Here is a 14,228-nt window from a genome sequence, read left to right as displayed (position 1 = left end):
TGTAATATATATAATATATAATATATATATATATTATATAATTATTTCTTTAAAAGTAATGTAAAGTACATGATTAAAATAATGTACTAAAACTGTACATCCACTGTTTTTGTGCATAAACAAGAGGTAGGCCTACATTTAAGTCTGATAATGATGCACTGTGCGTGTTCAAATCATGTACACACAGTAAAGTATGAATTTTTTTTATAAACATTGTCTTTGTCTTTCGTGTAGTCCGGCAACACGGCGGTAACCTGACGCTGCCAGATCCAAGAAGCTTGCTACACACATTTGTGGGGAACATAGGGTAGTCAATACCGCCCCCATCTGGCAGAGTCAGGTCAACACGGCGGCGTACTCACGGTGAACCGGCCCGTCTTGTTGGAGCATCCGAACAGACGAGGTGGCGGAGACGTGCTCTGACTCTCCAGGCTGGCGGAGGTCTGGTACTCTTGTTTACCCCCTAACGCCGCCCAGAAATCAGCTGCAATACAAACCAGAGAAGGTCACAATGGTGGAGGTTTTAAACCCATTTAGACCCGAGGTCGATTCTCACAAAAGTTCTTCTAAATCCTGACAGTTTTCCGAAATACCTATGTTTTTATATCAGCGGGGTCCCGCCACCCTACCAGGGCCCAGGAAATGATTCCCCGTTCATTTTCCTCATAGACATTTCAAAAAGTATTTATTTAAAGACCTTTTTAAGCCTCCTACAAAAAGCCAACTCGAGTTGTGAGAAATCATGACAACAAACACAATCTTTCGGGCCGAACAAATAATTAGAAAGAAGAAGAAAACGGCAGGTTACAACACATTTTTGTAATTTGTAATTATTTGTTTGGTCCAAAATATTGTGTGATTGTCGTCATGATTTGTCACAACTCGAGTTGAGGCTTTGTACGACGCTTAAAAGGTCTTTAAATAAATACTTTTTTAAAATGTCTATGGGAAAAATGCATTGGGAATGATTTCCTGGGCCTGGCGTCGTCATGAAAGGGGGCGGGACTGCTCGCTCTATAGTTCATGTCAAGGACCCCAGACATCATATGTAATAGGTTGCTGACCCCCATCTGAAAATATGTAGTTCCAGGGACCCACCCAGAAGCAAAGATTTGAGTTAAAAACGTTCGCTGTGAAAGAATATAATTATGTTCAAAAATGTGCACGTTTTCACGATCTTTCAAAATAAATAGCAGATCTACAAGCTCATAGCGCGCCCTACGAGCTTGTAGATCTGCTATTTCTCAACAGCTAAAGCCCCTGTATAGTACTATAGCCTATAGCATCCCTATTCTGGGGTGAACATTCTGTGAAAATAGCCGGTCTACAAGCTCACAACACGTCACAATGCAACACAACTGTGAGTTTGTATAGGTTGACTATACTTTCGGTGGAGAATTGGTGTAAAGTATTACTAGTGTACCCTAGCATAGAACTTTATGATGGGGTTCTAGACTAAACGTCTATTAATATCAAAGACCCCCCAGTTCCATATGCATTATTAGGCCATGATTTGATATGATTTGGATCTCTGCATGCCCACCACTGTGAAATCCTCAGTGTTTATTTAACTCTGAGAGTGTACACATGGAACTAAACTGACCTGTTTAGGGTACATTTGTACCCATATTTGATATCATTGCCTAAATGAAAACGATTATGTCCGAGGGAGCCTGTTTTGAGAAACATTTTGTAACGCAATTATAAAGGGAGGACTGTGTCTGTGACCAGACGTTGCTGCTTCAAATACTTACTCAAACCTCAAACAACTATTAATGAAGTATACCAAAGCAAAGTACAAGTACTTATAAGCCTCAAGTGTTACAGGGGAGGTGCTCAATAACGACTATGGACATTGTGGTTGTCTTATAAGCAGCCCTGACGTGTCAAATGGCGTTTTTATATATAGCCACACGTGTACAGTAGGCTATCTGTATTTGTCTGGCTTACAGACTAGCTTACGGGTCGGGTGTAACTGTAAACTAGCCTCGGAAACCCAGACGTTTCGGTGTAAACCACAGATTGTTGCCTAAAGAAAGTTGTTTAATAATCCCTGATCTTGGAATATACATGAACAATTCCTATAGTGATGTACAGCTGTAAAAAACAATAACAAAAAAGCAATCATAGCGTAATTATAGCCTGATTCATACTTTGTTGTCGTGTGCCTAAAATAGCAGATCTACAAGCTCACAACGTGTCACAACGTGACACGTTGACTCGTCTCGGGGGTAGAGTGGCCGGTTCAATGCAGGGCTACCCCATAGTTAGTGTCGAAGTGCCCTTGAGCAAGACTCTGAACCCCTAATTGCTCCTGATGTGCAGGTTGCATGGTCTATTCTTTATTCTTCATTCGGATGCCCATTAGCTTCCACAAAGTGGTCGCTATAGTCTTCCTGGGGTCCACACAAAGATGTATACAATAAAAATATAATTGAAATTTAAAACAGACAAGATTATCAGCTAAAACAGTGAAGTCGCTCTGCATTTAACAGAGACAACGAACCAATAGTAACAAATAGGCCTACAGTGTTCACACAAAAAAAATAAAACATACAATTTCCTCCACCATCGGTGTACGAAAGGTTGAATGTAATGCACAATCTATGTAAATCGGTTTGGTTAAAAGCACTATACTGCATATATGCACCGTTTACCATTTACAACGTGCTGTGAGCTTATTGAGCGACTATGTTCAGTGTGTGATATACCATCATATGAAGGAGTATAGCCTATAAATGAAGCATAAGGATTAACTATACCTGGTTCCTGTCCTTCTGTGAGACGCTTGGTGGGGCAGCTCAGCACTGTGCTCATGTATTCTGCCCCTCTCTCCTCTTCAGCGCTGGAACCCTTGCCCACCCACAGATACCCTTGCTGCCCGCTGGGCCTCTTCAGTAGGTAGGCATCGTTGGAATTTAAACTGGCGGCGCTGGCCTCAACCTGCAAGGGAAAAATGTGACGGGAAATCGTTAAATCAATGTAATTTATATCAATATATTCACATTATATTGATATCGGGATATGAGACCGTTTGGGCTCCATCTTGCGCCACCCTTATCCCTTATCCCTAAATGTATTTGCCATTTTGTTTTACTATTTTGAAAAACATTTGAAAATAGTTCAACTAGCCAATCTATACATCGAGACATTGTGAGCTTGTAGATCGGCTATTTGAACTATTTTAAAAGGTTTTTTTACCAGCACTCTTACTGTGTTCAAGTTCAGGAGGGAAAAAAAGCAATTCTCCTGAATGCTGCCTTCCGGCATGGCATGGAAAGGAGAGGAGGGGCATTTGCATCTCTTTCACCGTGTACAGTAGTAAACGCTATATGCGTTCGTGGTCTGGTTGAGGGCAGTTGTTTTACAGACGGGGTAAATGGCAGGGGCTGAACTTTGAAGCCCCCCTGTAACTGTCCCAATAATGGGTATTTTCTATTTTCTATTTCTATTTTCTATTTCTATTTTCTATTCTATTTTATTTCTAATGTGAACATTAGAGGTATGTTTATCTGGGTACAGTGTATTTGCATGCCGTGTGTGGTGCCTGGTCGAGGCTGTGACGTGTTGAGGGCGTGCAGTAAGAGCCCTGTGAGTAGCATTAATGGCACCGGTGTGAGCCGGCTCAGGCAGATTAAGCCGAGTGGCCGGGGTGAGAGGACCCCGTCTCACTCCACTCTGCAAGAGTGTCCGGAAATAATAAGAGATATAGAAGAGAATTCAGAGTAGCTCCTAAAGAATCGCAGAAGGCGCACACGGTACGTTACATGTTGTTTGGTTCTTTGTTTGTAAATATTGTCGTAGTTCCGTTGATTGTTTGTGTACTTTGTTTACAATAATAATAATCCGGAAGTCATGATTGACCGAAAAACAAGGACATTCACATTGCAATTCCACGGTGTAAGAGAATGTATGTATGTTTTTTGTTACAGTTTTCACGTTGTTCAACATGGGAAAATAAAAGACCCTTAAAGACATCAGTCGGAGCGTTGTCATATTTCTGCTACGGGAGCCGCTACACCCCCTTTGATGTCTATGTGTGCACGTCCCTGCATGGCGTCCTTACCTCAGCGATCCTCGTGATGGTGTCAAAGTTCTTGCGTGCCTGGAAGAGGCGCGTTTGTGGCACAGGCGTCTGACCTCCCTGGCGGGAGGTGCCGTTCCTGTAGATGATGAGAGGCTTGGACTTGAAGAGGCTCAGGAGATGTGGCGGCTCCTTCCCTTGAGACACTCTGACCTGATGAGGTCACACAGGAAGGGGAATATGTTCATATCACACTAAAAAAACATGGCTAAAAGCACCCACCAGGTGGTGGCGGTGGCGGCTCCTTAGCGTGAGATACTCTGACTCCGACCTGATGAGGTCACACGTCCAGTATAAGTCGTTTTACACTTATGGTTGCGTACTGAAAATAGCAGATCTACAAGCTCACAACGCGTTGCAGCGCGACGCGTTGTGAGCTTGTAGATCTGCTATTTTCAGCAAGTGTAAAAACTGTTATTACGACAGCATCAAGCCCCGCCAAAATGCATTTTATAGTCGACTAAAATCTTATGACATTTAGTCGACTAAAACTCTAAGACATTCCAGGTGACTAAAATGTGACTAAAACGAAATGAAAACTATTCAAGAGACTATGACTAAAACTGAAATCAAAATGTGCTGCCAAAAACCAACACTGATTCACACTGTATACTGAAGAAAAACCATGCAACCATGGCTAACAGCACCCACCAGGTGGCGCTTTAGCACAATTCACTGCTCAGTATGCACTGCAACGAAGTCAACAAAGTGATTGGATTTGTTTTTAATGATTTCCTGACACTTGTTTTAATGATATATGCAAAGTGCCATATAAATAATGATACAATAAAAGTTATTATTATTATTACTATTATTATTATTATTATTGTTGTATAAGTGGCGTAACATGATGTAAAATTAGGACAATATAGACAGTATTTGTGTTGTTTTAAATGTTTTAAAATCTCATTCAAGCCGTACAACCTAAAGAACAGACACGATTTGTTCAGTAGGCGTCTTTTCTTCGGCACGTGTTCCTTATTACATTTTTATCCCACGATGTTGTAACCCATTTTTCACCCCTGTGTCAAATATCTAATGTGATCCTGGGCTCTACACACCCTCCGCCAACCTAGTCCCCACATATGGGGGACATGGGGAGAGCAACGGACTTGAACTCATGCTTCCTTAGTTCCTTCATGCATGAGTGTCCAAGTTTCCCTGGTTGGACATAGCGCGTGGAAGGAACACATTATTCCAACCAGTTCCTTTCCCCTCCAACAGGCGCCCCGGCTGGCCAGGGGGAGGCAGTTTAGAGACCAGGATTACTGCATGTTTTTTGTGAGGGTACCTACCCTAGGCGACACGGGGAGAACATGTGAGGGAGGGTACCTACCCTAGGGGACACAGGGAGATGCATGTGAGGGTACCTACCCTAGGGGACACGGGGAGAACATGTGAGGGTACCTATACCCTAGGGGACACGGGGAGAACATGCAAACTCCACGCAGAAAGGCCCTTTCGCCAACCCCGCCTCGGGTATATGGGCACTGATGGAGGAAACACACTGCCAGCGCCCACGGCGTCCACAGCGGGAATCGAACCCAGGACCTTCTAGCTGTGAGGGGACAGCACTACCGACTGTGCCACCGTGACCCCGGCCCCTGCAGGTGTTTCTAATCTAATATCACGTTAAACATTGTTATTACCTGCACAGCGTGTCCTCCTAGGGACTTGTCCAGCTCCACCGTCAAGAAGGCAGAGGCTGTCACCTCATCCAGGGAGCTGCCCATGCCCTGCCTGCAATGAAAACAAGACACCAAGAAGCCATTCAGGACGGGAAGGGTTTGGTGTTTTAATAGCATTATGTTATACTTAAAGCTATTGAAAAATAGCAGATCTACAAGCTCGTAGCGTGGCACAGAGTGCCGCGCTACGAGCTTGGGGGGGGGTCCCTGGAATAACAGGTCAGTGGCCAAATACATATAATGTTTGGGGTCCTTGACATGAAATATTGAGCACCACTGATATAGAAACATAGGTATTTCAGAAAACTGTCAGGTCTAAATGGGTTAACCAGTGGTGGATAAAATAATTATTCAACACAACCTCAGTCAAAGTATAGGCTACTCCTGGTCAATTACTCTGGAACCGACTGAAAGTATAGCCTTTGTCAATTTTGTGTGAATTATGTAAAAAAAAAAAAAGAAATCATAGATTTTCCGGAAAGACAAACAATCAATAACAACATATCAATAATAGTGACAACAGCAGATCTACAACCGATCTACATGTGTTTTGAACTTGTAGATCTGGTATTTTCACTATATTTTAAATATTCATATGGTATTTTTCCCCTTCCTAGAAATGTAGTGGAGTCGAAAGTGCATTATTTGTCTTTGAGATGTAGTGAAGTGATGCCCGGAAGGCAAGCATTCAGGAGAATTGCTTTCTTTTCCGAAGTCTCCTGAGCGTGAACACAGTATTTTGCGCCGGACACATATATTTAGAAATTGATGTTGTTACACCGCATCTCTTTATAGCTATAAAGAGTGCTGGGTCTACAAGCAGATCTACAAGCTCACAATGTGTCGCGCTGCGACACGTTGTGAGCTTGTAGATCTGCTAGTTTCGCTATTTTTGTCCTCTTAGGGGATTTCAGCCCCTGCCTCTCTAACACTCTCTGCACGTCCCTGCTGATAATCAAATCAGGAAGCACAGTGAACTTGAGAGAGAGAGAGAGAGAGAAAACGATGCAGGGTATGCAAATCAATTCCGTTATATAGAGTGCTCGAAGCTAAATATTATACTCTGTATCTATACAATACATCTATTATACTGTACATGTGTGACCAGATTTGCCTGAGAGCCTGCCATCGCGCAAATTCCAGCTTTTCACCAGAGGAGAAAAACCTATTATATTGGTTTTTTTTCTTCAAAATGAGTTAATAGCACAGGCAGACTCTTCACATACTAACTAGAGCATGTCTGAAATAAATATCAGAGCTGAAATCGACATGTAAATTATGAAATAAATGCTTAAACATGTAGCTTAGGTGTAATGTTAGAGACCACAGAAGACATGTGAAATAAATGCTTAAACATGTTGCTAGGTGTGTAATGTTATAGAGACCACAGAAGTGAACCTTTCAGGCCTGTTTTCTCAACTCACTGTTTCTCTGCAAGACATTACTCTATAAGCCATACATCTCCAAAACTGGTGGGTCAAACTGAACAACCAAACATGTCAATTTGAAGCTATATGATTCCCTGCTTTCACATGACATGAAAAAAAAACGAAAGGGCTTTACCAGGTGTAGATGACCAGTCCTCTATATAAGTGCACAGAATGATGTAACAGTATAACTCAGGCTTTACCAGGTGTAGATGACCAGTCCTCCTCTGTAAGTGTACAGGATGATGTAACAGTCTCCACCGTAGAATTGACCGTAGGTTTGGGGGTCAACAGGGACCCTGCCACCGCTCTCCACTCTCCAGATCTGTACAACAACAGCAACAATGATAGGGGTTGAAAGAAGCAAAGATACGAGTTATATATAACTCAAAATATAATATAAATATATATAATATAATGTCAAATTTCGCCCCACTTTACTTTTTTTAATGCCGCACTATGAGCTTGTAGATCTGCTATTTTTCAATAGGTAAAGTAGCCTATAACATAATGCTTAAAACACCAAAAGGGGTTACTGCCCAGAATGGGTTATGCCTTATATTTTCCTAGCCTAATCGACGATTCCAATGGATTTTTCTATTTTGTTTTAAATACTTAACTAAACTCACTAGTTTGCTTGGCATCCCAGGTATCAGCAGCAGGGCTTTCAGTGGTGGAAAGTAACTAAATGCATTTACTTAAATGCTGTACTTTGTACAATTTTGAGCTTTTGTACTTTACTCAAGTATTTCCAATTCCCAAACTTTTATTTCTACTCCACTACATCTCAGAGGCAAATATTGTACTTTTGTAAAAAATAGCCGATCTACAAGCTCACAATGCCCCGCAACAATGCCCGCGTTGCGACGCATTGTGAGCTTGTAGATTTGCTATTTTGATTTTTTTTTTAATGAGTACTTTTTAATTACATTTTGTTGCAAGTAAATGTTTAATTCCGGATATTTTTCTTGTAACAGAGTGCTACATTGCAGTATGGATATGGTGAGACATGGTACTGTAGGTGAATAGGGAAAAAAAGTTAACTAATAGCTATCACAATGAAACAATGAAACCCAATCAACTCCAGTTGATTACTTATATTAAAACTAAGATTTTTTGTATTACAAGTTTTCTGAATTTATATGTTTAAATATGCAAATTAGGCATTATATGCACTCATTTGTATACATTTCAAGACGATAAATCTGAAGATCAGATAAAGGTTAAAAATTATTGTTTCATTTTGTTGACATATTTGAGACGAAACAAATTACAGGGGATTTTAGATATCTCTAAAATTATCACTCCACAAATCAGAAAATAGTGTCGGCATAGGCATTAAAAAAAACAAATTTTCTGCATGTTTTTAGGTATAAAATTTGATGTAAATCAGGCTGTGAAAGATCAACAAACCCCTCTGTAAATTCCTGCAGAATATAGTTATGAATAAGACTGGAAAGTTTGGTGTATGTGAGTGCAACTGAAGTGGAGATTCTTAAAACCCATTTTGAGAAAACAGCCTTTGGAGATTTGTATTGTAAAATTCCAAAACGTTTTATTTGAAGCCACTATTTTGAGACAAAATATCTCATCCAAACCTTGGCAACAACAAATAATGACATATATCATTGGAAAGGTCTGGACCTCGACCTGACTGTGCTTTTATCCAAATATGGTCACTTCCTTTGTATACCAACAACCAGTCATGAAACGAGAGGGTGGATTTTCACCCAGCAGAACAAGCTGTCATTGGCTAAAATAAACTACAAAATAAACATCTACATCTGTATTTTGAATGTTTATTTTGCTTTAGTTTGAAAAACAACATGTTTAGGATTAGGAAGCAAAATAGCAACAAAAAAAAACCCACCATGTTGTATACCTGTCAGGCCCAGGGACGGATTAACCCCAACGAGGGCCCCTGGCCCGGTAATATTTGCAGGGCCCCCCCCCCCCCATAGTGCGTGTGAGCACAACATTTTCGTCTTTTTCCATGTTTTTATCATGTTTTTGACCTAAATTTAACTAAATCTTTGGCCAATGAAGGGCCCCAGAAGCACTTTTCAGGGCGTCAAACCTAGTACTGCGCGGTCCAACTTCCCCGAAGGACCCCTGAGAGCCAAGGCCCCCTGGGCCATGGCCCCCACTGGCCCAATGGCTAATTTGTCCCTGGTCAAGGCCTACCTGTGTGTCCCCAGTGCCGTTGTCCACCATGTTGTATTGGGCTGCCATGTGGCGGGACTCGTGGAGCTTGGAGGCGTCGAACTCCACCTGCTGGATCCTGGCGATCCTCTCGGTGACGAAGACCTTCCCGAAGCCCTCACTCTGGTTCCGCTCCTTCCAGCCCGAGAAGAACTGCTTGAAGATGGGAGTCTCCCCGCCTTCTGGGAGAACCTGGATCTGTATAGATCAGAGGTGGGTCACAGTCTGAGACTTGCGTTATGTTTTCTTGTGTGCCCCTGTTTCATGGTTTTAGTTAGTTAGTGTTTTACTGTGATTTTGTACTGTGATATTTTTCCTTGTTTCTTAGTTGCAGTTTTGCTCTACACTGTGAACCCTTATTTTGTAGTCTTGTTTTGTGTCTTCCTGTCTGCCCCTGTATAGTTCTGTTCCTGTCTTGTCTCACTAGTCCTGTGATTGGCCAGTGTTTCCACCTGTGTCCCCCTTGGTTCCCCAGCCTATCCCAGTGTTGATTGTCAGTGGTGTTCACCTGTGTCTAGTTATCCCATGTCTATAAGTTTGCCCTTGTGTGTTCAGTTCCTTGTTCGTTCGTAAAATGTTGTCAGTGGTTTTTTGTTCCTCGTGATTGTCCTTGTTCCTAGTATTTTGCCCTGCTCCTAGTTTTTCCTTGTTTCCTCGTGTTCCAGTGTTTGTTCCCGATCTCCTGTTTTTTTGGTTAATAAACCCCCTTGTATTCGACCTGCCTGTCTTTTTGTCTGCGCTTGGGTCCAACACATGCCTGTCCTGAACCGTGACAGGTAGAGGTCAACCCATTTAGACCCGAAGACAATTCTAACAAAATGTCTTCTAAATCCTGACAGTTTTCTGAAAACGCTATGTTTCTATGTCAGTGGTTTGACCGTCTGCTTTTCCGTTTTCTGTGCCCTTTGAGGACTGCGGATGAAAATGAGCAACTGTGCTATATCCGGTGTATTTACGTCCATGTGACGTCCATTAATATGCATTGTCCTGTCCAAATAAACAAAGTATAATGCAATGTATACCCAATGCCTCCTGGCTGGGCACTCGGCATAGCGTCATGTCCTGGGGGTGTATAGTGTACTACTACTCGCCCTGATCAATGGGCCACGCCCTGATTTATAACCCATTGTACGACATTGTTACAATGACGAAAATAGCCGATCGGCTATTTTTGGCAATGTATAAGCATCAGTGTTACTGGCTGATAACATTCACATTATATATACCTTAGTGTTGGCTGGGTAGCCCATCTGTTCGATAAAACCCACCGCAGTCTTCATGGCCTCTTTCCTTTCACTGGGGTTGGCCTTCTGACCTGCACGATATATCAAAGTATACTCAATTGTTTTACTCAAGTAAAAGTATACCAATGCTGCAAACGATCGTTACGAGTAAAAGCACGGGATTGAAAATGTACTTGAGTGAAAGTACAAAAGTATCGGCATCAAAATGTACTTAAAAGTACTCATATTGCAGAATGTCCCGTTTCACATAAGTTCGAAATGTGTACAAAATCTATTGAAAATAGCAGATCTACAAGCTCACAATGTGTCGCGTTGTAGGGTTTGCGGTGGTTAATGTGTGTTTTCTAATCAAAATTAAAAGCGCCAAAGTAACTAGTAACTAAAGTTTTCAAACAATGGAGTAAAAGTACACATTTTGACTCCGAGATGTAGTGGAGTAGAAATTGGAAATACTCAAGCAAAGTAAAAAAAAAAAAAAACACCTCAAAATTGTACTTAAGTACAGTGCTTAAGTAAAAGTACTTAGTTACTTCCCACCATGCACTGCAGGATATATAGAGGAGATGAGATCCGCAATGCTGATATGCAAAACCAGCGCAGCCTGTTGCATTGTCAGAGACCGTGATAAGCACCGTTGAAACGACACTGTCTGCCGCCTCTGGGGGGGGCAAACGAAGATATCACCCGGCCATAATGAAATATACACACACAATGATTTAGGGCAGGGGGGTTTTCAACAGGTGGTCCGTGGACCACTGGTGGTCCGTGAAGGTATTGCGTGTGGCCCCTGACCATGCATGCATTTAGTAAATGTAGCAAAAGTGAAGATTTTGTATTTTCTTCCATGGAACAGTGCACTAAACCTTTTGTGCACTGTTGTTCCGTGGAAGTGTGTCATTATGTTGCCAGAATTACTGGGAAGTCTGAGGTTCAGACATTCCACAGAAAAAGGGAAATAGAATCTCAAGAAGGGTAAGTGTACCCAGTTACCTCATTGAGTCATCATTATTAGGAAATGTGCCCATATAATCATCATGCGCTATATCTTGCACGTATTTGACATTTTTACTACATATATATATATATATATAATATATATTACTATTATTAAAATAGTTAAAATAGCCAATCTACAAGATCATAATGTGTGGATCAGCATTTTAAAATATTTTTCAAGAGAGTAAAATATGGCAAAAAAACGTTTAGGGATAAAGGTTAAGGCACGATATACAGTAGGGCCACATGTGTCAGTACTGTATATCAGTTAAAGGACCACTTCACCACTTTTCAACCTATCTTCATATAATAGGTCCTCACTAATAATCTTGAAAAAATGGTGCAATTTTTTTCTACTCTGTCTGTGTCTCATAGGAGGGCTGTGGGCAGTTCAGAAACCGTCTTCCAGTGACACCATCGATGGGGAATACAAGCTAATTAAAATGGCAGGCTTTCTAGTCCTGAAAAGCGAAAATGGAAGCCATCGTTCTCACAATAATGAAAATCAATTTTTGTAATTTTTGTAAAGAAATCTTGTTTAAAAAATAATATGCCTAATGATGATGTCACTGGAAGACGGTTTCTAAACTGCCCACAGCCCTCCTATATGAGACACACAAAGAGTAGGAAAAAAACGTGAAAATGCGGGTCACGATCTCAGCCCCTGACGTGTCCGTGCATGTCGTAAACCAGAGCCTTATGATATAGACAGAGTTACGCAAACTGCGTTCACTTCATGGGGCTTCAGTCCAATGGCGGCTCTCCTACGTATAGACTTCTAGTGAGCGGGGGGGCAACCAACCAACTGGGACAAGTCCTGGGCCGGAAGTATAGGCAGAAATGCGTTGGGACTGCAGGCAACAGCACAGCTTTAAATTATCTTAAATCCCTTAATTTTACATTGTTTTGTAGTATTAGTACAACATAAACATTAAATAGACTTTATTGTTACTGTACAATACTTTAAAACAGTTGTCATGATAAAATAGCTGCCATAAAATAGCTCTTATTTGCGCCGCCCCTCGTTGAAAACAATGTATTTTTATACAACTCCAGCTTGTCTCAGTTCAGGGCTGCATGAACAGCGCTCGAGCGCTCGGTTTCCGCCCCCTCAATGTCGTAACTCTTCTATTAGATGGCTCTGCATGGTCGTAATATACAGTAAACTGTTGACTTCCATTATAGAATATAAAAGTCAAATATTGAAGATATACGACCAACCTCTATACAGAGCCACGACCATAGAATAAAATAAAACAATGCTTATATAGTTATTATCGCTCTGCTTTAACCCATTTTGGGCCGGGAACTCCTTTTGGTGTTTCAAGCATTATTATATTATACTTTACTGTAGCTATTGAAAAACAGCATACAGCTTGTAGATCTGCTATTTTTGAAGAATCGTGAAAATGTGTGGCGCAAATCTTTGAATATATATATATTATTTCAGCGCGAACATTTTTAAATAAAATATTTCCTTTTTTTGGTGTCTGGAACTACATATTTTAAGATGCGGGTCCGTGGCCCAATAGAGATAATTATGGGGGTCCTTGACATAAAAAAGGTTGAGCACCACTGACAGAGAAACAGAGGTTTTTCAGATTTTCTTTAGGATTTAGAAGCCTTTTCTTTTTAAATCGACCTCAGTCCAAAATGGGCTAGTGTATAGATACAGCAGGAGTTGAACCTTCATACATATTATCGCACTGATCTAATAGATATGCAGTATAGGTGTTGTATAATATACCTTTCCACACAAAGATCATCTTGTTCTTGCCGTTGTCCAGAATGAAGCATTCGTCGGGCAGCAGGTGACTCTGTCGAAACGGGTTCTCCTCAGACACCAGGGTGACCTTCATGGAGCCGGACGCGTCCGAAATCTGGCGACAACAGAACGGACAACGTATACAGCCGGGGTGCGATACTTAGTTTAGACTATAGTAATTGGTTAGACATGGGTTACGGTTAGGTTCAGGTGTGCTGCCCCCGTGGGAGGTTAGGTTTAGGGTGAGGGTTTGAGATAGGTTGTAGTTGTAGGACTAATGACTGCATGGTCTAACCGACTAGTCTAAACCAAATACTGTCTAAACTAAGCCATTAGCACCCGTACAGCCATTATGTAAGGCCCTGCGGTCACAATATTGAGACGGCTGTCTTGACACACTTAATTGTGTCCTGTGTCTTCTGTGTGTCATGGCCGCCTCAATGCATTTCCAATGGGAGTCACATGGTTTCATGACACATGCCTTGTTGCATGGCCGTTGCATGGCTGTCTTCTGCCCCCCCCCCCCCCCCCCATGCAACAAGGTTGTGTCTTCCAACCATTGGAAATGCATCGAGGCGGCCATGACACACAGAACACACAGGACACAAGTGTGTCTTGCGTGTGTCTTAGGTGTGAGTGAGGCCTAAATGTCAGTGGTGATGATGATGAGCCACTGTGTGTGTGTGTGTGTGTGTGTGTGTGTGTGTGTGTGTGTGTGTGTGTGTGTGTGTGTGTGTGTGTGTGCGTGTGTGTGTGTGCACGTAGTAGTAGTCGTACCATGTAAAGCTTTGCCAGTTTCCTGTTGGCCATGTCTGCGACTGT

At 41.7% G+C, this 14,228-nt stretch overlaps 1 protein-coding gene across 1 annotated transcript in view; it reads right to left on the bottom strand.

Moving 5' to 3' along the window:
* scin (scinderin) overlaps positions 1-14,228 on the bottom strand; it is a 31,572-nt gene that overhangs the window by 5,302 nt on the left and 12,042 nt on the right. The window contains exons 5-13 of the mRNA XM_080788023.1: positions 14,184-14,228; positions 13,389-13,521; positions 10,628-10,716; positions 9,384-9,599; positions 7,403-7,524; positions 5,734-5,824; positions 4,067-4,237; positions 2,763-2,943; positions 363-484 (exon numbers count right to left, since the gene is read on the bottom strand). The exon at positions 14,184-14,228 is cut by the window's right edge and continues 48 nt beyond it. Coding sequence (XP_080644149.1) covers positions 363-484; positions 2,763-2,943; positions 4,067-4,237; positions 5,734-5,824; positions 7,403-7,524; positions 9,384-9,599; positions 10,628-10,716; positions 13,389-13,521; positions 14,184-14,228 — 1,170 coding nt within the window. The remainder of the gene's footprint in view (positions 1-362; positions 485-2,762; positions 2,944-4,066; positions 4,238-5,733; positions 5,825-7,402; positions 7,525-9,383; positions 9,600-10,627; positions 10,717-13,388; positions 13,522-14,183) is intronic.

The sequence above is a fragment of the Protomyctophum bolini genome, assembly GCF_963924005.1.
Source record: "Protomyctophum bolini genome assembly, chromosome: 17".
NCBI classification, from domain to species: Eukaryota; Metazoa; Chordata; class Actinopteri; order Myctophiformes; family Myctophidae; genus Protomyctophum; species Protomyctophum bolini.
Note: the sequence above shows the minus strand (reverse complement) of the source record. Positions and strands in the feature narration are given on the sequence as shown.